Raw genomic sequence first — 23,863 nt, forward strand, 5'->3', positions numbered from 1 at the left:
CTGGGTGTGTCCTGCAAAGGAAGCACCTAAGCAGAGACTCAAATTGTATCATTCCATGACTTGGGGAGATTTTATAGGATTGGTTTTGAGATATAGATAGAAGTCCAGAGGGAGACAGGGAGCAGATAATGGGGGGTGGGAGGAGCTTGCATGCCATGCTAAAAAGCTTAGAATTTATTTTCTTGCAGATGGGGGAAATGATCTTGTCAATAATCCCAATATCAATTTATTACAATAATAAAGTCATGCACGTATACTTCTTTGCATCTCTCAGGCACTTGTGCATTCAAAATTTTGTTCAACCCAGTGAGATGTGCATTGGATTTTGCTACCATTCTGTAGATGAGGACACTGTGACTCAGGAAGATTAAGGAATTTACCCAAGGAATTTGCCTAGGGGTTTTACCCAAGGTCACTCAACTGATGAAAAACAAAACTAGAATTTGAATGTCTAACACCACCCATTTTTCATGGCATGCTTAATATGTGCCAGATACTGTGCCATCAGTGAAAAGAAAGAGCAGGTCTCTTGCCTCCATGGTCTTTACACCTGGTGGGGAGCATGGAAAGTTGACAGATAGTAAATCCACAAATCATTTCATAGAGTGATGGGTGAGAATACAAAAGAGTGGTATGATGTGACTATTGAGTGGAACCATCAGGGAAGGCATCTTGAGGAAGTGACAGGTAACAGAATTCAAAAGATGAGGATATGAAGATTGCAAGGTATTCCAGGCAGAGGGAACAGCAAATGTAAAGGCCCTGAGGATGAAATAAATTCAGCATGTTCAGGGATTATACGCAAGAGCAATCTGCCTGGAGGGAGAAAGTGGCAAGAAGTTAGAAGAGAGAGCAGTGTCGGTTTATGCAGGGCAGTAAGAATCAAGGGGAAGAGTTGGAATTTTACCTGTAGTCCACTGGTAATCCATTGGAGAGTTTAAATGGGGATTAGTGGCATCTGTCTTAAGCAATTAAAAGATTACAGAGAAGCATTAATTATCTGGGACAAGAAAGGCTGTAGGTAGAGTGGACGGGAAGCCTTTGCAGTCATTTAGGGAAGAGATGATGGCTGTTTAGATTAAGGTGGTAACAGCTGAGACAAAGAGAACACAATATATTCAGGATGTGGAAAAATATTTATCCTTTCCCTTTAAGAAATTTGTTAATATGGCAAATTTCAAACATGTACAAAAATAGAGGATCATAGACTCATTTCTCTATGCCCATTATTTCAACGATGATCAACCAGTAGCCAGTCTTCTTTCCTCTCTACCTCGACTCACTCCCTCTGCTCTGCCAAATATTTTTAACTCCTTATTTCAGGGTAATTTCAAACTTACAGAAAAGTGTCAAGAATAGTATAAGGGGTTTTCATAGACCACCCCAATTCCCTAATTGCTTACAGATGACCACATTTGCTTTACCATTCCATTCTTTCTTCCTGTCTCTCTCTCCCCACCTCTATTTGACTATAGATCCATCAATCAATGATCTATCATCCCTTTACACCTAAATGCTTCAGTGTGCTTTTCCAATACAGTACGATACAATTACCAGGAAATTAATGTTGATATAACACTGTTAGCTGCAGTTTTTCCAGTTGTCTCAGTTATGTCCTCTCCATTAAATTTTTTTAAGATCTGGTCCAGGATCACATGTTGCATTTAGTTGTCCTGTCTCTAGATTCCTTGTATTTCAGTCTTTCCTTGGCTTCATGACTTTAACTCTTGAAAATTACAGGCCAGTTATTTGGCAGGAAGTCCCCTACGTTGGGTTTGCCCAAGGTTTGCTCACGATTAGATTCAAGTTATGCCTTTTTGGCAGGAATACTACAAAAGCGATGTTGAATTCTTCCCAGTGCATCTTATCAGGAGACACATTGTATCCATGTGTCCCATTATGGGTGATGTAAAAGTTGATCATAAAAGTGTTGTCCACTAAGGCTTTCCTCACTGTAAAGTTACTATTCCTTTTTTAATGTGTACATATTTTGTGAGGATTTATTTCTAGACTATGTAAACGTACTGTTCTTCATCTAACTTTTAGCCCTTAGTTTTAACATTTGTTGATGAGTCTTGTCTGAATTGGTTATTGGTAAGATGTTTGCCAAATGATGTTTTTCTCATCCCATTGTTTGTAATTTATGTATTGGTTAACATCTTTTGTGAGGATGGGCTCTCCTTTCTCCCCTCTTTTTAATGTATCTTTTATTTCTATTAGTGAAAATTCATAGATTCTTATTGTATTCAGCCAGTGAAAGCCCATTGCCATTATTACTTATTTTTATGCTCATATTTTCCCAGTCTTAGTGGGAACCCCTACAAGCTGGTTCCTAAATCCCTTTTTTAGATTTATTTTGCCAATTTGTACTCATGTGAAAACTGTGCATATATCTTCTGATTTTTGTTTTTATACATACATACATTTGCCAAAGTAGGATGGAATATATCTCATTTAATAGGTTATTAGTTTGATCTTAAGCATTTAAATAATGCTTATTTAATAAATATTTATTAATATTATATATACCATTATATATGGTATATATGATGTTAAATAATAAATATTTAAATGCTTAAATGACTTAAACATTTAAATAAGCAGTATGTGGCTTCCATTTGTCCCTCTCTCCAGATCCTGCAAATGTAAGAAGTATACCTTTAGGGAAGTGCCTATGTCCTTCTGATATGTCCCCATCAGTTCTTGAAAACTTCTTTTATTTTTCTGGCACAATTTTTTGTGATTTTTCTGCACCAACTCCATTTCCTTTTAGTGGAGAATGGTACTTAAAAGCCAAGATCTGAGAGCTACTGTGTATCGTTGCTGGTGGGTATTATTGCTTCTTGGCTCTCACAGTGGACATAAACACAAGATATACATGTACCTATATACTTCCCTATATCTATCTGCCTACCTAACTAGCTAGCTATCTCCATATTAAAAACCAAGAGTTCATAATGATAGCCCCAGTTCTGGTCCAACATCACAGGATTGATTTCAGTCTTTGCCCTTCCCATATTTTAATTCACTTCTCTGGCAGTGAGAAACTTGGCTTTCATTATTCTCAATATATTTACTTATTAGTTCAACCCTAGAATACCCAGAAATTATTTTCAGAATGACTAACCTATATCGTTTTGTAAAACAAACCAATTAACTGTGGTTCAACATAGGCTTATAGATAGCTGGGCTGTACGGAATATTGTGTTCCAAGTTACTTGGTTCTTTTTCTTCCTCTAGGGAATGGTTATTTATTGGAAATATAGTTAGGTTTATTTGGTTATCTTTGTTACGAATTTTGGGCTCCCTTTACCCATTCTTACTGCTTTTTTTGGATAGGTAAAATATTATAACATGGTTCCAAAGGTGTAAGCTGTACAAAAGAAGTGTATGCAGAAAGGTACATACCATTTCTTTTTATCCCATTCCCACCATCCCTTGTGGGAAACCCACGTCATTAGTTTCTTGTAAATTGTTGGAAAAATTAAGAAATTCATATGTATTTTATTTCCCCTTCTTATAGAAAAGGCAACATACCATGGATGCCTGGAAATCACTTTATATTAGTTCATAGAGGTCTTCCTCATTCTTTTTTAGAGTTGCATAGTATTTCATTATATAGTTACATTAGTGTATTCAATTTCACTCATGTATGGACATACTTATTGTTCCCAGTATTTTTCAATTGCAAACATTGTTGTAATAAAGGAATATATGAATATATATTTCTGTATTGTTGGAGGTGTGTCTTGAAAGTCATACATAAGAAATTTTATCTTGGCTGTTATAAATAATGCTTTAACAAGTGTAGGAGTGCATATCTTTTTGATGGAAAGAACCTAGGTGTCCATCAACGGGTGAAGAGATAAAGAAGATGTGTGTATGTATATATTTAATGTGTATATACACACACACAATGGAACACTACTCAACCATAAAAAAGAATGAAATCTTGCTATTTGTGACAACATGGATAGATCTTGAGGATTTTATGCTAAGTGAAATAAGTCAGAGAAAGACATATACCACAAGACTTCACTTTATATCTGGAATCTAAAAAACAAAGCAAACAGACAAACAAAACAAAACCCAGACTCATAGATACAGAGAACAGATTGGTGGTTACCAGAAGGGAGGGGTTTGGGGGAGAGCAAAATGATTGAAGAGGATCAAGAATATCAACCTCCAGTTATAAAATAAATAAGTCCTAGGGCAATATATAGCATGGGGAATATAGTCAGTAATATTTTGTCAACTTAGTATGGTGACAGATGGTAACTAGACTTATTGTGGTGATAATTTCATAATATATACAAATGTTGAATCACTATGTCATATACCTGAAACTAATATAATATTGTATGGGGGCCCCTGGGTGGCTCAGTCATTAAGCGTCTGCCTTCAGCTCAGGTCATGATCCCAGGGTCCTGGGATTCAGCCCCACATCGGGCTCCCTGCTCTGTGGGGAGTCTGCTTCTCCCTCTGCCACTTCCCCTACTTGTGTTCCCTCTCTCGCTGTGTCTCTCTCTGTCAAATAAATAAATAAAATCTTTAAAAAAAAAAAAATATATATATATATATATATAATATTGTATGTCAATTATACCTCAATCTCAATATAGTTTTAATTTCCTTTCTCTTATAAGTGAGGTTAACATATATTTTAAAATATATTTTCATGTATTTAGGAGACATTTTAATTTCTTAATTACTTCCTTATATCTTATTTTTTTAAAGTGAACTCTGCCCCCATCATGGGGCTTGAAATCATGACCTTGAGATCAAGAATTGCATACTCTACCAATGGAGCCAACCAAGCACTCCTTCTCCTTATGTCTTTTGCCTGGTTTTCTATCGGGCTTTTTACCTTTCCCCCTCAATTTCTAAGGCCTATTTATGTATAAGGGATATTAATTCTTTATCTGTGATATATGTTACAATTTTTCCCAGTTTGTTATTTATCTTTTAACTCTGCTTATGTTTTTGCCACACCCCCCAAAAAATATGTAGTCAAATGCATCTATTTGTTTTATTGAATCCAAACTTTGGGTCATAGTGAAAAATCTTCTCTTACACCAGGTTTATAAAGAAATTCACACATTTGCTTCTAGTATTTGTATACTTTCATTTCTTTACATTTTAGATTTCCGATGTTTGGTGTTTATTTTTGCATATGGTGTGAAGTATAGATTTAATTTTATCTTTTTTCCCAAATGCCTATTTAGTTGTCCTAGTATCATTTATTTATAAGTCCATTTTTGCCCCAATATTTGAGATGCCCCTTTTCTCATATTTTAAATTTTCATATGTTCTTGGGTCTTTTTCTGGATTTTGCATTCTGTTCCACTGGCATGTTTGCCTATTTATACACTAGTACCACATTGTTAAAATTACAGAGATTTTTATGTTTTAATATGTGATAGGGCCAGTCTTCCTGCCCAGATTTTCTCTTTCACTGATTTTCTACTTCTTGCATGTTCATTTTTTCATGTAAGTCTTGGTGTCACTTGTCCAGCTCCATAAAAATCCTGTTAGTAATTTTACTGGGATTACCTTCCATTTATACATTAATTAGGGTGAACTGACATCTTTAAGATGTTAAATTGTCCTAGCTGAGAACAGAGAATAGCTTTCTATTTGTTCAAGTCTGCTTGTTTTTCAGGGGTGGTATAAAATTTTCTTCATATAGGTTTTGTACTTCTTGCTAAGTTTATTACCAAGTATTTAATCTTTGTTGTCATTGTAAATGGGATTTGCTGGCATGATATCCTCTGACTGATTATCAGTTGTATATATGGATACTGTTCACATAAATGTTAATTCCCTAAGGATTTCCAGATAGACCATCATGTCATTTGCAAACAGAAATATTTTAAAGTTTATTTTCAAGGGGCACCTGGGTGGCTCAGTCAGTTAAGCATAGGACTCTTGGTTTTGGCTCAGGTCATGATCTCAGGTTGGAGATACCTAGCCCTGCCTCCTGGAGCTCTATGCTCAGCAGGGAGTCTCTTTCTCTCCCTCTGCCCTTCCCCCTGCTCAGGCACTCACTCTTTAGTGCTCTCTCTCTCTCTCTCAAAAATAAATAAATCTTTAAAAAAAGGTTTATTTTCCAGTGTCTATGCCTCTAACTGATTTCTTTTATCCAATTGTACTGGCTGATACTTCCAGTATGATGTAAAGGAGTAATGGAGATAGAGAACATTCTACTCTTGATCTTGATCTTAGTGGGAATTCCTTTTACTAAATCCCCATTAAGTAGGATGCTGATTTTAGGACTAAGATATTTTTTCATCATATTGTGAGAGTCTTCATCAATTCCTATTTTCTTGAGTGTTTTTTTTTAATTAGAAATAAGTGTTGAATTGCATCAAATGCTTTTTCTACATTAGAGATAATAATTTTCTTCTTTGATCTATTAATACGGTATATATATTATATGAATGGATTTCTTCACATAGAACCGACCTTCCACTTCTAGAATACATTCCACTTGTCCATGGCATTTTATTTTTCTCAATGCAGTGTTGAATTCTGCTCACTAACACATTAAAAGTCTCAAACATTCAAAAATAAAATTGGTTTATAATTTCCCCTTCTTTGGTATTGTCTTTACCAAGTTTATGTGTCAGTGTTATGCTGGTTTCATAAAGAAATGAGCAAGTTTTCCTTCATTCTCCATGTTGTAGAACAATATATGTTAGTATCATCTTCTCTTTAACAGTCTAGTAGCAGTTCCCTGTGAAGACATCTGGGCACAGTGTGTTTTTTATGGAGTAGTCTTTGACATCTTTCTCTGTTTCTTCTGTGGACCGTGGTATAAGTTTTTATTTCTAATAGGACCCATTTTTCCTAGGGATTTATCAGTTTCATTTAACTTTTCAAATTATTTCCAGACATCCGAAGAATAGTTTCACTTTTACAAATGTTTTCTTTTTCAATGGTTATTTCCCCTTTGTCATTTCTTATTTGTATAATGGTGCTTCCTCTCTCTTTCCCTTTGTTCTACAATTTTTCTCTTCAATAATTTCTTATTTTGCCTTTATTATTCCCTTTTGTATGCTTTTTGGTGCATTTTTTTTTTTTTGGTTCCTTTCCTAGATTTTTGTGCTGGAAACTTAGTTTTCATTCTTTCATTTTATGGCTGCTCTAAATGTTTTTCATAGATTCTGACATGTAGAGTTTTCATTATATTTTAACGTCCTGTTCAGCCAGGAGTGAGTCAAAAGAAATTATTTTGGAGCTTTTGAGGTGGGAGGACCTGTTTGGTTTTTTAATATTCTTAATAATTTCTAATTTTATTACATTGTAATCATAGAATATTAATAATAATTCTACTTTATGGAACATAGTGATGCTTTCTTAATTAGCTAATATATGGTCAATTTTTGTGAATGTTTCATAAACCCATAAGAAGTTTTCTCTCTATTATCAGGCTGTAGGGTTTGATACACATCCACTAGGTCTGCCTAATTATTTTAGCTTTTCTATGTCTGTGCCTATCTTTTTTTCCCACTTGATCTGTCTTATACTGACAATAGTCTATTATTCTTGCATCTCTTAGAGTTTCTACTTCATAAAGGTGATTATTGTGGTTTTGGTGCATAGATATTCATACCTATTGTATTTCTCATTAACTGTGGGTTTAAGCATTAAAAAGTGTCCTTTGTTATATTTAATGCTTTTTTTAAATTGTATTCTCATCTGTCTGATATCAGGATTGCTATTAATGCTGGTTTTTTTTTTTCATTTGCATAATTTCTCCCATTCCTTTATTGTTACCTTTCTGAATCACTTTGTTTTAGGTGTGACCTTTATATATAGCAGATAGTTGGGTCTTGCTTTATGAGATAATTTGAAATCCCTTTCATTTTAATTATGTGAGTTAAACCCATTCACATTTGTTGACATGACTGACACGTTTGGTCCCAACTCTATCACCCATTCTTTATATCATAATTTATATGTGTTTTCCTTACTCTTTTGTGCTAAAATATCTTTTAATATTTAGAAAGGTTTGTACTTTTTTTTCTGGTAGTTATCTTTGTAATCCTTTGATCCTCTTTTCATAGCTAATCTTTCCTATCTGGTTTGTCAGCATTTCTTCCCAGAATTATTAAGGTATAATCAACAAATAAAATTGGTATACATTTAAGATGTACAATGTGATATTTTGAGACACATGTACATTGTGAAATGATTACCCCACTTGAACTGATGAACATATCCATCACCTCACATTGTGTGTGGTGAGAACATTTAAGATCTACTCTCTAATCAAGTTTCAAGTATAAAATACAGTATTATACAGATCTGCATAACTGCATAACTCTTGGACCAACATCACCCCTGCTCTCTAGCCCCTTACAAACACCATTCCTCTTTCTGCTTTTATGATTTCAACTTTTTTAGATTCCACATATAAGTGAGATCACGCAGTATTTGTCTTTCTATGTCTGGCTTATTTCACTTTGCATAACGTCCTCCAGGTTCATCCATATTGTTGCAAATGGCAGGATATCTGTCTTTTTTAAGGCTCAATAATAGTCCATAATCCTATATATACCACATTTTTCTTTTCCCTACTCCTAATGTCCCTCAAACTATTTAGCCATGCCTATCCCCTTAGTGTTCTGGTTGGGACAAGAAAAGAGTGGGCCTCTTGGGCAGCATCTTGCCATCTGGGGAAGCCATGCATTCACTGTGCTCTCACATAACCCCAGGAGAGAAATTGTGGGCTGAGGGCGTCTCTCTTGGCATTGGGCTGTGCCACTTTGGGGGACAGGTGACATGAGTAAAGTGAAACTGCTCTTCTTACCCTCTTCATTGCATTTGTTCTCAGACTTTGTGTTCTGGTAGTGTACTGGGACCCCTCTGCTGGACTTCTGAGCTCCCACAAAGGTACTCTTCTCCAGCGTGATTGTCAAAATTATATTTCTGTAGGAGGATGAGTGCTGGAAACTCTTATTCTGCCATCTTGCAGACATCACTGGCTTGTCAGTTTTTGATGGTACCCACTGACTTTCACCTAGTGCCTGTAGAGCAATCAATGAGTTTATCCTACTTTCCTCTTCTCTATTTTTTTTCTCTTTTTCACTTTTTCTTGCATTACTTCTGCATGTCAGAAAATATAACATTTCTGTGTTCTACTCTCAACTATGTCCCTACCTTGTTTTAGTCTTAGATTTACAATTATATTAAATGCTTACCATCAATCCTTTTGGTGAAATTTCCTCAGTCAACTCTTTGTTGAGTGAAACTTATCCTCTGATATATTCCTCAAGAAAGAGTCATGAGTGTGGTATTCATTGAGTTATTGAATGTTGAAAGTTATTTTTCTGTAGCTTTGATATTCAAAACATACCTGGCTAGTTATAAAATCCTTGGTTCATAATTTCTTTCTTTGAGTTTCTTGAAAATGCTGCCCCATATTTCCTGGCCTTTTATGTTGCCTTGGCAATATCTCATGACATCTCTTGCCCTTGTGAATTATTGATTTCTTTGACTGGAGTCCTTGAGGACTTTTTTCTTTTTGAAAAGAAAAGTTGAATTGTTTTATTAGGATCTTGGAATAGATCTTTCAGGTCTTTGAGTCCTTTCAATATGTAGGCTCAGGTTCTCTTTTAATTCCAGAAATTTTCCTTGGATTATTGTTCTAAATCTTTTCCTGTTCAATTATTCAGTCTGTCTTCTCAGGGATTTCCAGTATACATATATTGGATCCTCTTTGTCTTCTCTTTAAGTCACCCTTTCACTGACCCTGGCTGTTTTATTTATTTCATTTTCTTCTCTTGGTTGTTTTTCTCTTTCTTCAGTGCCCCTTATTAAAATTTTACTTTGGACACCATATTATTTAAACTTAATTGCTGAAGTGCTCTGGCCTTTTTTCTTATTTTCCTGAGTTCAATCAACTCTCTCTTTTTGTGCTGATTTTTTTAGACATTTCGGTTTTTAATCTTTGCATTTCTAATTCAAAATTGAGGAAATTTAATTCAGTTTGGAGTATTGTTATATTTTTCCTCTGGTGTGCAATTGTTTCTGTTTTATTTGAGGGGGTGGATTTTCATCACTTAGGATATTTTGATTTTTATTTTCCATTTTCTTTTTTTTAAGATTTTATTTATTTGATAGAACACAAGCAAGGGGAGCAGCAGGTAGAGGGAGAGGGAGAAGCAGACACCCCGCTGAGCAGGGTGCCCTATGCAGGGCTCAATCCCAGGACCCTGGGATCATGACCCGAGCTTAAGGCAGACACTTAACTGACTGAGCCACCCAGGCGCCCCTCCATTTTCTTCATATAGTAGTTGTATTTGACTCCTTTCTTTTATTCATATTGTAGATTTAAGGTGGCTTACAATATTTCTAGTTTAAAAACACAGTATTCTGATAGAATAGTGAAGTACAGTTTTTCAATGGATAACTAAGTTTTGTGTATGATGGGGGATGGGTGGTTGTGTGTTCTTGGACTCGTTGTTGCTGTTGTTCTCTTTTGACTTACAGGATCTTAAAATTCCTCCTGCCTCTTTTCCTTTTCCTCATCCAGTCTCCCAAGGGCACTTTCCCCTCTTTTTACCATATTTTCCCCCATAAGTGATACCTATTTAAGGTTGCCCCTTGAATTATTGTGCCTTCAAGTCCTTTCCATCTATTCATCATCTTAATCTACCAGCATTTTCACACATTTTCCGATTTTTCCTACATACAAACTCGGCTTTGCTAGTGATCATTTTATTTATTTTTGTTATTATGTTCAGTTAGCCATCATATAGTGATCGTTTTAGATCACTCTTACACCCCGTGCTGGCTTACCTCTCTTCTCTTTCAATTGCTTTTCTGTATTGTGCTGAAAACCTTAGAAATATTTCATTCAGTTGTGATGCTTATTTTTTTTCCTAACAAGGATTATGAAGTTTTGAAGATTCTCTGTATTTTAATTATGCTAAGATTGTGTACTTTGTGGATTTTTAGAAGAGACTCAAGGAGAATTGGGGTGCAGGGAGGCTAGACTGAGGACCCAGTAGGTGTCCATACCAGAAGCCAATACAGATTCATAAGCATTGGGTGTAGTGAGGTAGTGGGAGATCTCTAAGGTCAGGCAGAGCCAAAATATGCCTCCCCAGAGTGGGGTAGGTTGAAAGAGGCTCTCTGCAGCCACTGTCTTCGCCATCGCCATCTCTAGGCTAGACTACACCACTATACTCTTCCTACTGACTAGTTTCTCCTATACCATAAGTTTGTTCTCTATATAACAGTCTCTACATTTTAATAAAATGTAAGTCTGAAAACTTTATTGTTCCTGCTCATAACTCTTTGATCGCTTCCTGTTGTTCTTAAAATATAGACTGAAATTCTACAGTCTAAAAGGCTCTACCAGGCTTCTCTTTCTAGCTTCATCTCATATCATTCTCCAAGTACTTCATTATGATGTAACGTTCCAGACTTCTTTACACCTTCAACTACACCATGCATTTTCTCACTTACAGGTCTTTGCATGTCTGTTCCTGAGTCCAGGACACACTTTTTTGACACTTCATATAATTACCTCCTACTGATCTTCCAGGTTACAGGCTAAATGGTCTTTGCTCAAGGCAATGTATCATCTTCCTTCCCATCTATACCTCATGTCATCTTCATACACATACATAGCACCTAGTACTTCTTCCTCACAGTGTTTATTGCAACTTGTTATTAGATACTTATTTGTGAGAATAGTTATCTAATGTTTGTTACAAATATTGGAAAATAATGTGTACATGCTCCATGAGGACATGGACCATGTCTGTTTTGCATATGCTGTAATACTAGTAGCCAGCACAATGCTTGGCACATAGTGATCGTTCAGTAATCATCAATATAATTAATAATGATCATATCAATAAATATCTGTTGCTTGGTTGACCAAATGAATAAAGGGTTAAGTGGGCTGTTGGAGCCACAGCCAAGGCTTAGAGGAATATTAAGGGTGGAGCAAAAGCAACTCAGCAAACTAGACTATGGTCAGGGCTAACTAACTCACATCATATTTACTAGGGTGGCTCAGTCTTAGAGAAGACAAAGGCAAGAGTTAGGGTAACTGGGGAAATTATTTGAAAACTGGGGTCAGGCCTAATTCCCCATCCTATTACATAGGGCAGTCTAATGGGGCAGTAGAATAAGAATTGTATGCACTACCCAGGTACCTATGGCTTCTTGTTCAGGGTGGCAGTATGACTTAACCTAAGCCCATCTGGATAGTAAGTAGCAATTACTGAAATACTTGATGCCTTAGACACTATGCTGTAAGTCTCTGATTTAGAGAGACACCCTTTAATTTCAGTAGGTAGTGAAGGATGGATGGATGGATGGATAGATGGATGGATGGATGGATGGATGAGTCAGACTTGATCTAGTCTTGAAATGGAGGCCATGAGTAGGTAAGTAGGTGTAAACATATGGAATTCTGGGAAATAAGGTAGATGATAGCTTTTTTTTTTTAAGTAAGCTATGTGTTGTGGGATGGGGTATGGTGATATGGAGTGGTGTCAAGAGAACAGAGTACTGAAAGAGCAGGAGGATAGCCAGTAGCTGAAGCCAGACCTCACATTTTGAGAACTTGAAGCAACCTTAGACTACTCTGCCCACTCCACCAAATTGGCCTTCTCCATCCCTTTCTCTTTTATTTGATTGATGGGGAAACTGAGCCATAGAGAGTGGTGGTGACTTGCTCAATGTTGCCCAGCACTGGCAGAGCTTGAGTAGAAGTCGGTCTCAACAGAATCACAATAGTTAGGGAATTATATTCTGCCCCAACGTGGTACATACCTGTGTCCAGATTCACAAATCTGGAGTGGGAAGTGGGATATGAGTGAAAGTCAGATGATGGGGAAATGAAATTTTTGTTCTGTCCCAGAATATATTACAGACCTAGAAGTAGGATGTAATAATGGAGATAGAACAGAAAATATACCAAATGTTTCTCCTTTTCAGAAACTTTATATAATCTTGGCACAAAGAAAGTACTCATTTCCTGTTTATTGAACTGATTGGGGACTTTGGGTATATGTGCACTGGCCAGACTTCCCATATGTCGGGATGCAAAATATCTAGCAGACTTGGGATGCAGAACATCTTCCTGACTTGCTTGCTAACAGTTCAATCATGCAAAAGGTCAAGAGAGTGACTTAGGACTTCGTTATTTTGTATCTAATTCTAACCAACAAAGACAAATTGGTTATGGAATTAAAGGTGTCAGGAACTTGGGAGAAAGCAGACATGTCAACATCATGGTTGTGAGAACCAGGGAGAGTTAAGCATAATGAGACGTGCCCTCCAGGTTATAGAAAACAGCTTTTAATAGACGTGGGGTGGAGGGGGTGGTTGTCGGGTGTGGCTCACTGGCATGCATGCATTTGTGGAAGGGAGGATGATTCTCAGAATTAGAAAGTTCTTACAAATGACCCAACGAGGGACTGAAGGCAGTAGAATAAACCATTGCAGCTACCCAGATTTCCTCTAATGTAACACATAATAAAGAGAACATTCCCGGGTCACCTGGATGGCACAGTTGAGCATCTGACTCTTGCTTTTGGCTCAAGTCTGATCTCAGGGTTGTGAGATCGAGCCCCACGTCGGGGTCCATGCTCAGCATGGAGTCTGCTTGTGTTTCTCTCTCCCTCTTTGTCTGCCTCTCCCTGCCACATGTGTGTCCTCCCTCCCTCTCTCTCTTTCTCTTTCTCGCTCTCTCTCAATAAAATAAATCTTCTAAAAAAAGAGAGAGAGAGAACATTACCACAGAAGGCAGGTTAGTGTCGGGGCACCTGGGTGGCTCAGTCAATTAGGCATTTGACTCTTGGTTTTGGCTCAGGTTTTGGTCTCAGGGTCCTGGGATTGAGCCCTATGTCAGGCTCCATGCTCAGTGGGGAGTCTGCTTGTCTCTCTCCCTCTGCCCTCCCCCACTCTCTCTCTCTCCTGAATAAATAAAATCTTAAAGTAAAAAAGGAAAGCAGGTTAGTGTTCACCATTGCCAGGATGAAATGACCCAGAGAGTGCATGAAGGGTACTTCTGAAGTGCTGGCAGTGTTTGACGTTTTCATCTGGGGTGCCAGTCATCGGTGGGTGCTTGCTTTGTGAAAAATTTGGCAAACTATAGTTAAGGTTAGTATACTTGTCTCTATACATGTTGCACTTCAAATGAACCATGTAACAGTTCTTATGATTTAGTATATTTCCTTCACGGATTATTTTTAAATGCTTACCTTTGCATGTTAGTTGTAGTTAAAATTGTACTTTGCTTTATCCATTTAATATTTTCTTATGTGTACTATTCCATGTTGTTATGTGGCCCTCACCATCATTTTTTGTTAGCTTCATAATATCCCACTGTGTGGATAGACCACAACTTTCTTTACCATGCCTGTAGGGTTAGACAGGTATGTTGCTCTTCACTTTCACTTTTATATAAAGAACACTGAAACCAACATCTTTCAATATAAACCTTCATCTACATTTCAGATTATTCCCTGAGAATAGATCCTTTTTTTTTTAAAGATTTATTTATTTATTAGAGAGAGAGAACGTGTATGCATATGCGCACAAGCAGGGGAGGGGCAGTGGGAGAGAGAGAGAGAGAGAGAATCCCAAGCAGACTCCCCACTGAGTACGTAGCCTGATGTGGGGCTTGATCCCACAACACATGAGATCATGACCTGAGCCAAAACCAAAAGTCAGATGCTTAACCAACTAAGCCACCGAGGCATCCTGAGAATAGATTTTAGATGTGAAAAGATTAGATCAACTCTCTTTGAAGTCTAGGTACATATTTACAAATTACCTCCAGCAGTGAAATCCTCATCAAACCCTTGCCCATTCCTGTGTGTAATAATCTTGCATGTAATTGGCAAGTTTCCTAATACAGTTCTTGCAAAATCCTTTTCGTTGTATTAATATAAAGTTGGCAATCCTTCTGACCATTCCTAGTGGCATAGCTCCACTCTCCAGGGTTTCTCGGTGCTGGTTGTTGTGGTGCTGCATAGCCATGTGCAGACCACCTTCCGTCCTCAGGAGCTCATACTCTCTGTAACCATCTCAGGCTTCAGCTCACTGACCCTTTAAGCCAGAGAACAGAAATGGAAGCCAACAGGAGTTGGACATCTGCTCTTTCTCCAAACATGAAAATAAAAGAATTCGTTGGCTCACTTTTTTCATCATTTTCAAGTTTTACCTCATTTGTGACTGAAGCTTTTTGGCATCACATTTAGAAAGTTCCACTTTATTTTTCTATTTTTTATTCATAATTTTTCCTTCTTTCTTCTGGATATACTCTTTTAAAAAAAACCTTTTTCTTGAAATATAGCTTACTTGAAATATCATATGAACACCTCAAATGAATACTTCCTATATTTGAATCATAGTGTGTGATATTCTTTTAACATTTCTGCATTTTCCAGTTGTTTAATAAAGTAATTGTTTATTTTAAAAAAGAGCACTTTCAGCATTAAAAAAAAGAAAGGAAGGGAAACACTTGTCCTAAAGAACAAGTCATGTCAACCCAACCTTCTTTCTTTGAGAGAGTTCTTAGACTGATAGAGTGGGGAAATGAAGTAGACAGAGTCTGAGTATCTGAAGTGAGTTTGACCCTATCCTCAAGCTATGTTGGTGGGAAAACACAGCAGGAGGATCCAAGTGCATAAGCAGTTGAGGAAATAAGTAGTTAGATAACCATCCAAAAATTCTGATGAGCAATGAATGCCAACCTGGAAAGCGGATTCTAGTATATGTCACAAATTTTTATCAATGGCATTTTCCAGGTTACCACCTATATTAATGATCTGGATAAAATTATAGAAAAATATATCCAAAAACTTATGTATGGTGGAGAATATGATGACAGGCTGTAGCAACCAGATCAAAGAAGATGGAAGTCAATAGGGGAAATCAGTATATGACTCTCTACTTGGATTCCAGAAATACAACCACATTTATGTATGTAGAAGCAGGCAGATTTTTTTTTTTTTTTTTTTTTTGGTAGGGGGAAGGTTGATGGCACATTCATTGTGATCAATGAAAAACTGAGATGTTGGCTATGTTAATAGAAGCCCATATAACTAAGGAAAATAGAAAATAGTGATAACCTAGGTAATCATATATTGACAAGACCACATGTAGACTGCTGCTTCCTATTCTAGTTCCTTCTCAATAAGGGACAAAACTGCAAGATGTCCCAGGATGAGTAGCAATATTGGTTCAAAGGACTTGAACTCTTATCATCTGAGGAATGGTTGAAGAACATTAATAGAAATGAGAACCATCTTTCAATATCCAGACATCTTTTGTACACAAGCAAGGGAAGACTTTCTGTGGTGTGAGGAACAGAATCAAGACAACTGGGGAGTCATACTTCAAGAGACAGTTTCTAGCATTCAGAGGTGTGCCTAGAGAAAATAGACTCTGCTATAGACGTTACGATTTCTTCTCTACTTCTGGGTGCATGGAGGACTCCATTTCCCTACCTCACTTAAGTTAGGCATGGCCATATGACTGGTTCTAGTCAATGAAACTTGAGTCAAGTAACTGTAGCTTCTGACACAAAGTATTTGATTGTGAGTTCCAAACTCCAGCATTCTTTTCTCCTGCCTCAGTGAACAGTGCAGCCTTGTGTTAAAATGGAGGTAGACATGAGCAGACATTTCTCCAAAGAAGACATACAAATAGCTAACAGACACATGAAAAATGCTCAACATTACTCAGCATCAGGGAAATACAAATCAAAACCATAATGAGATATCACCTTACACCAGTCCAAAAGGCTAAAATTAACAACTCAGGAAACAACAGATGTTGGTGAGCATGCTGAGAAAGGGGCGCCCTCTTACACTGTTGGTGGGAATGTAAACTGGTGCAGCCACTCTGGAGAACAGTATGGAGATTCCTAAAAAGTTAAAAATAGAACTACCCTATGACCCAGCAATTGCACTACTAGATATTTATCCAAAGGATACAAAAATAGTGATTTGAAGGGGCACATGCACCCCAGTGTTTATAGCAGCAATGTCCACAATAGCCAACATTCATTCAACAGATGAATGGATTAAGAAGATGTGGTGTATATATATATGTGTGTGTGTACGTACACACACATACAATGGAATATTATTCAGCCATCAAAAAGAACGAAGTCTTGCCATTTGCAATGATGTGGATGGAACTATAGGGTATTATGCTCAGTGAAATAATTCAGTCAGAGAAAGACAAATACCACATGATTTCACTCCTGTGGAATTTAAGAAACACAACAGATGAACAGAGGGGAAAGGAAAGAGAAATAAAATAAGATAAAAACCATAAGAGACTCTTAACTATAGGAAACAAACTGAGGGTGCTAGAGGGGAAGTGGGTGGGGGAATGGGGTAAATGGGTGATGGGCATTAAGAAGGGCACTTGATATAATGAGTACTCGGTGTTTATGCAACTGATGAATCACTAAATTCTATCTCTGAAACTAATAATATATGTTAACTAAATTGAATTTAAATAAGATTTTTCTTAATTTAAAAATTAAAAAATAGATGTACCAGCCTTGGTCTCTGAGGACCTACAGTGATTACGGTATCCCCCAACCACCACCACAACCCCACTTCAGACCTAGTCATGCACCTACATTGGACATGTTGGTTTAAGTGGGAAATACACCTTTAGTGTTTTTAGCCACTGAAGTTTATGGGTTTTATACTTCTGCATAACCCTGATGCAATATTGTGATTTCTTAGATTGTGATTTCTGAATAACAAAAAATATATTTCTCATGTGTATTTGGTCTTTGTCCCTGGTTTCTAGCTCACAGTTTCCTCAGTCCTTGGAATTTCCTAAGTGTCAATGGTGATAAAGGTGTCTTTTGTTATGTTAATGAGGGTGACTTTTGGACCCCACCCAAGGAGGGAACTGGTTGCCAGGAGGATCAGCTTCTGATTAGAGGGTTAGAACATTCAGTCCCATAGTCCCACAGTCCCACCCCCCCCCCAGCCTACTGGACCTCTGGGGAGAGGTGAGGGGCTGGAGGTTGAATCAGCCAGTAACCAATGACTAAGTCAATAATGACTATGCAGTGAAGCCCCCATAAAAATCCAGAAGGACTGGGTTTAGAGAGCTTCTGGGTAGGTGATCACATGAAGATTGGGAGAGTAGCACTTCTGGAAAAGGCATGGAGGTTCTGCGCCCCTCCCCACATACCTCACCCTATACATCTCTTCTATCTGACTGCTCCTGAGTTACATCCTTTTACAATAAACTGGTGATCTACTAACATGTTTCTTTGAGTTCTGTGAACTGCTCTAGCAAATTAATCAAACCTAAGGAGGAGGTCACTGGAACCTTCAATCTGTAGCTGGTAGGTCAGAAGCACAGGTAACAGCCTGAGGCTTGCACCTGGCATCTGAAGTAGGGTGTGGGGGACAGTCTTGTAGAACTGAACCCTTAACCTGTGGAATCTGATGCCATCTCCAGGTAGACTATGTCAGAACTGAGTTGAATTCCCAGATACCTTGCCGGTGTCTGAAGATTGCTTGGTGTTATAGAAGGGGAGGAACCACCCTCCACCCACCCCCCCACACACACAACAGAATTGGGTCCAGGAACCCTCAAAGACCTGACTAACACAGGTGCCTTCAAGATGCTGTGATTTCTTATGACTGAGCAGTAGCAGGACACACGTTTGATTCTTGAGACTCACACACTTGCATTCTTTGCCTTTTATTTTCATTGCTACACTACATTCAGACGGTTGCTGGAGGTATAGCCTAGTAAACTGGAATTTTTAACTGGTTCCAGGGCCTCCTGGGAGATGATCCCAATAAAGCAGGCTAAAATGATTCTCTTTCTAAACACAGTCTTCTGTAACTCAGCTGCATGCCCAGTAACATCACAAGTTTATGGATTTTGTCCACTTGGGGAACAGCCAACAATAATTAGTTTACCCAGCAAAGATTTGATTGCCACACGAGCACACACACACATTATCCATGAAAACCATGAGGTTCACCAAAGATCTGGGGACCAAAGTGACTTTTTGAACATGAACTTTGTAGTTTGATTCTTACACGTTCCTATTGACTGAGCTATTGCCAAGGGTCTGTTTCAGCCTGTGCCGATAGATGCATTATTTATTTATAGGTTCCCAAGGATGGTCCTGGTGCCATCTACTAACTCATGCCACAGTGTACTTACTTAGTGTCATTGTTAAAGTTGTCCTGTGCTATGCAGTAGCAGTATCTGATGTGTTTATAAGTGGTTCTGTCTGGGGAAGAAGTTTATGAGGTGATGGGAGCCAGGAAGTGAAAGGAACCAAGTATGTGCCTAGCCTGAAAAGAAATGAAGAAATAGAATTAAAAGGTGATTCCAATGGGGGAAGAAATGGAAAGGACAAATTTAAAATTATAATTAAAAATACATATGTATGTTTTTTCTTTATATAACAAATCAAACCTGCAACTAATTAACTGGAACCTCACTTTTGTTGTTCACAGGAGACCAAAATCAACTGCGTTCGCCTGGCTACAAAAGGTATGTTGGCATATCATTGTCTGTGTTCAGCTGTTTAAGTATTTCTTCTTCTAGCCACACAGGGAAAGTTGAGCCAATAATTACTAAAAATAAAAAAGAATTGTTATTTTCACTGAAGTCATTTGAATCTAGGTATTAATATATACTTGCAGTATATATTTATAACATAGTTCCTAAAGCATAGTAAGAGCTCAAAAAATATTTGTTGAATCAGTGAATGGATGGATGGATGGATGGATGGATGGGTGGATGGACAGACGGACAGACAGACAGATGAATGGATGAATGGACTGGTACATTAATCAGTAGAGTGGTGAATATAAATTTACTCAAATATTCTTCTGCTATATATTTTCATTATATTTGGGTCTGTGTTTATGTGGGTATTTTTTAAATATGTCTATCAAACCTATCTTCTGAGCTTTGTATTTCTTTCAACTGGGTTTGGCTTTCGCAAATGAGGTGATAGTGTTGGTGCCTTTAATAATGAGAAAACAAACACTGCATTGTTACGTAGTTGGCATTTTCAATACTTATCCACAAAACCAAGGCAGCATTGTTCAGGCTCATCACTTTTTGTTTTCCTAATTATAATTGAATTGCCTGGCCCTTTCAATTGGTACATGTTTCTGTTTATTACTCTTTAAAAAAAAAAAAAATCAATGAATGGTTTGTTATCATTTAACCTATTACAAGGTTGAATGGCTAGAAATCAGGTTTATCTTTTTGTTATAGAATGGATAATTTTTAACAGCCATTCTCTCCATATAAACACACCAAAATTGGACAATTCTGTTGTTCCCTGCATTTATCGACAGCGCATATAGTTACATAGGATGCTTCCTCAGAGATGACAATTACAAATATAAGTAGACATATAATCATAGGTATAAACCATGAACAACGCCGATGACCCAAGTGTGTCTATACATATGTGACTATATACATGCATGCACACTCATTCAGAGGAAAATGCACGCGTGTGTAGAGGAAGAGGAAGAGCTGAGGGAGTGGGGAGAGAGAGAGAGAAGGAGGAGAATATCTAAGGTTATTTGACAAAATATACATGAAGACCTATCACTCATGACTTCCATAACTTTGAAAAAAACCAGCTCAGTGTGTAGGCAGAAGAGGGAAGATGATACAGGAGGGAGAAGATGGAAGCACTAAGGACTCACCGTGGTAAGAACTCACTCTGATTTCACATAAGTCATGAGAGGCCGGCGTGTCCCTCACTTGTTCGCTCTTAGGAACTCAGGCTAGGACAGAAAGATAAAATACTCTTTGTGAGGCAAGGAGAATTGATGGCCTGCAAACAAAAGTGGCACAAATCACAGGCCTTGGCAGACTTCCCCACTGAAGGAAACAGATAATCCAGAAGGAAGAACATCATCTATAGGAGAGCACCAGAGCTCCAGACTGCAAGCAGAACAGCTGAGCATTTGCAGTGTCCAGCTTAAAAGAGCAGCCGTTTGAGGGAAGGAAACTTAGGGGGAGACCTTCCTTACCCACTGTGATGGTGCTCCGTGGCTCCCCTCCAGCTTTTGACCTCTAGACAAGGGAGGAGTTGATGTAATTGCTCTGCCCTCCATGGGCTTGTGAGATTCTAGAGACACCGTCTGGGACATAAGCTCCCCCCCAGAGGTAGTTGGTTAGATCTTATTTTCTAAACTAAGAATCAGGAACATGTGGTTGGATGGGCAATAGGTACATACGGGGACTTTGCGAGAGAATAATTAAAACTCTACTGCCCTGGTGATTTCAGGATCTACTGTCATCATAGACATTGAGGCCCACCATGCCATACTTCTCCAGAGCTGCATTGCTCCTCTGCAGGAGAATTGCAGTGGTCTTTAAAGAGCTAGAGCAGAAAGCTTGTACCTCTTCATAGCATAAGGATTTCTCCTCCTGTTTGAGCTTTAGGACACAGTCTTCCTTAGTGGAGTGTGTGCTCATACAGCATGTGGTTGTATGGAAGGATGGGAACAAGGTGAATGCCCAGCTAGCTGGCCAGGTGCTAGCCAGGCAGGAAAGAGTCAGAAGTAGATTCCAAGGATTGACACCCTCACTTTCCAGGTCCGCAAGGGCCGTCACTTCAGCCCAGAGAGACAAAATTAGGAGTACCTGGAATTGGACCAAGAGCTGGACAATGCCAGTCTCGTGGAGTCCAGGGAGTTAGCCCTCTCAGCACCACCTCAGATAAGAAGTTACTTGTTGAAAAAACGCCAAAAAAAAGCAAAGAAAAGGAGACCTGTATTTGGTTAATGTCTTCTCTGTGCTTTGAGTTAGCCTGGTAACATCCAGGGTCGGTTAAAGGCAAACCCTCTCTAAATCAGTGCACAGTTCATGAGGACTCTGTATCAAGGATCTAAGGCCAGGAAGCCATATTTGACCCATCTCTTTCCTGAATCAGATTTCCCACTTTGTGGGTTTTCCTTTTAACAGAGGAAAATAAGATAGTGGGAATCCTGCAGGCGTCGGAGGTTGATGAAGTGCCAGTGGCATATTCCACTGGCCACCCAGCTCCCTCCACACGCTTCCATGTCCCTGTCATCATGGCGCCTTCCTTGCGGGGCTGCCAGTAGGCATCTAGCCTCTGGAGTGTGATCACATGTGCAAACTTGAGGCCACTGCGCTGGTGATGGAGCAGCTGGCTGGTGTTCTGTCCCTGATTCTGGTGATTCCAGATGGTGTCTATAGCCAACTGTGAGTCCCGCAGAACTGGAGGGTTCACAGGCAGAATGTAACAGTCCCCAGCACTCAGGCAGGGTCATTCTGCCCTGACCCCAAGTGCAGCCCCTCTTCTGCTAGATTCCACACCTGGCTCCAGCCTGGAGCTCTAACTCTTGTCTGTCTTTAACATCCCTATTAGTCACCCAAACTCTAATGTAGTACTGCCCAGTTTAGAGAGTTGCAAAGTAAGGGACCTGGGTTAGTTTTCTCTGGCTGCTGTACCACCAGCTGAGTGACTTCATAACGAAATTTCTTGTCTCATAGTTCTGGAGGCTAGAAGACTAAGGTCAAGGTTATCAGTAGGGCTGGTTCCTTTGAAGACTATGAGGGAAGGATCTGATCCATGCCTCTCCCCTAGCTGCTGGCAATCTTTGATATTCCTTGGTTTTTCATCTTTCATGGCATTCTCCCTCTGGGCATCTTGTGTCCAGGTTTCCCCTTTTTTATGGGGACTGGTATGGTTACATTAGGAGCCCACCCTACTCTAGTTTAACCTCATCCTAAGTTAACTAACTAATTACATCCACAAACCCTATATTCTGAGACATTCTGAATATAGGGTTTGTAGATGTTACATTTGGAGACACTGGGGGTTGGGATTTCAACATATGAATTGGGGGATGGACACATAGTTCAACCCATAGCAGGACCCATACAGTTAGGGGTAGTGTCCATGTGGTTTCCATTGGAGCCTCTGACTATTCTTTACTCATGGTATAATCCCAATAGCTTTTAAGGGTGTGCAAGGAGAGCAGGAACTAGCCCTGTCAGAGGGGCCTCTGGTGGTGAGCTGAGGTCTAGATTTGACTGCTGTTCCCTTGGGAAGCTCAGTGAGGCTGCTTTGGGCAGAGGATCTGCAGGTTCTGTGGAAGGAGCCCTGGACAGAGGGTAAATACCGTGGGCCATCTGTACACACCAAATGGCTAGGTCTGTGACAGCAGGACCCCTCTCAGACCCCACATGATGTATCAGGTCCTGATCCAGTCATGTTTCTGGGGTCTGAGTAGGGCCCACCTCCTGGGGTAGGCACCATCACTGCTGATTGAGAGGATCTCTCTTGAGGAGCTCCTTGGTCTTAACTACTAATTTCTCCATCACATTTTGCCATGGCAGGAAGTTCCTGGCACATTATTGGCACTTCAAAAATGCCTGCTGAAATGAGTAAATGCATGAAGCCAGCATCTCACTATAGCAAGGGTGAGAGACCTTAAAAGTCTCACTTCATCTTCCTGAAACTCAGAGGCACCATATTTAAAGTTATGCCCATCTATTCATTTACAGAACATTTTTTAACACACCTACTACCAGTGCTTTGATGATAAACCTGCTCTTTGTAAAAGAAAACCTCTTATTTATAGTCTTTGTTGATCTCCAGGATATAAATATCCCCACCATGTTCAATCAAGTTACTAATGATTTAACAACTGGCTTGCAAAAAAGTCAAGAATGTTTAACAGTTAGCTCTAGCAAGCTGGTACGAGCCAGCTCCAGCACATGAAGACCTTTACCCTCCAGTTTGTTAGAGGATCAGGTGATACAGCAAGCGTATAAGTGTTGTACTCCAAAGTGTTTTGGGTAAAATTACTGTCAATGAATGTTC

General features: G+C 38.7%; 1 protein-coding gene across 1 annotated transcript in view; it reads left to right on the forward strand.

Moving 5' to 3' along the window:
- PTPRT (protein tyrosine phosphatase receptor type T) overlaps positions 1 to 23,863 on the forward strand; it is a 1,068,951-nt gene that overhangs the window by 835,888 nt on the left and 209,200 nt on the right. The window contains exon 13 of the mRNA XM_032419927.1: positions 19,494 to 19,530. Within this exon, the coding sequence (XP_032275818.1) occupies positions 19,494 to 19,530 (37 nt within the window). The remainder of the gene's footprint in view (positions 1 to 19,493; positions 19,531 to 23,863) is intronic.

Source organism: Phoca vitulina, unplaced genomic scaffold, assembly GCF_004348235.1.
Source record: "Phoca vitulina isolate PV1807 unplaced genomic scaffold, GSC_HSeal_1.0 scaffold22, whole genome shotgun sequence".
NCBI lineage: Eukaryota > Metazoa > Chordata > Mammalia > Carnivora > Phocidae > Phoca > Phoca vitulina.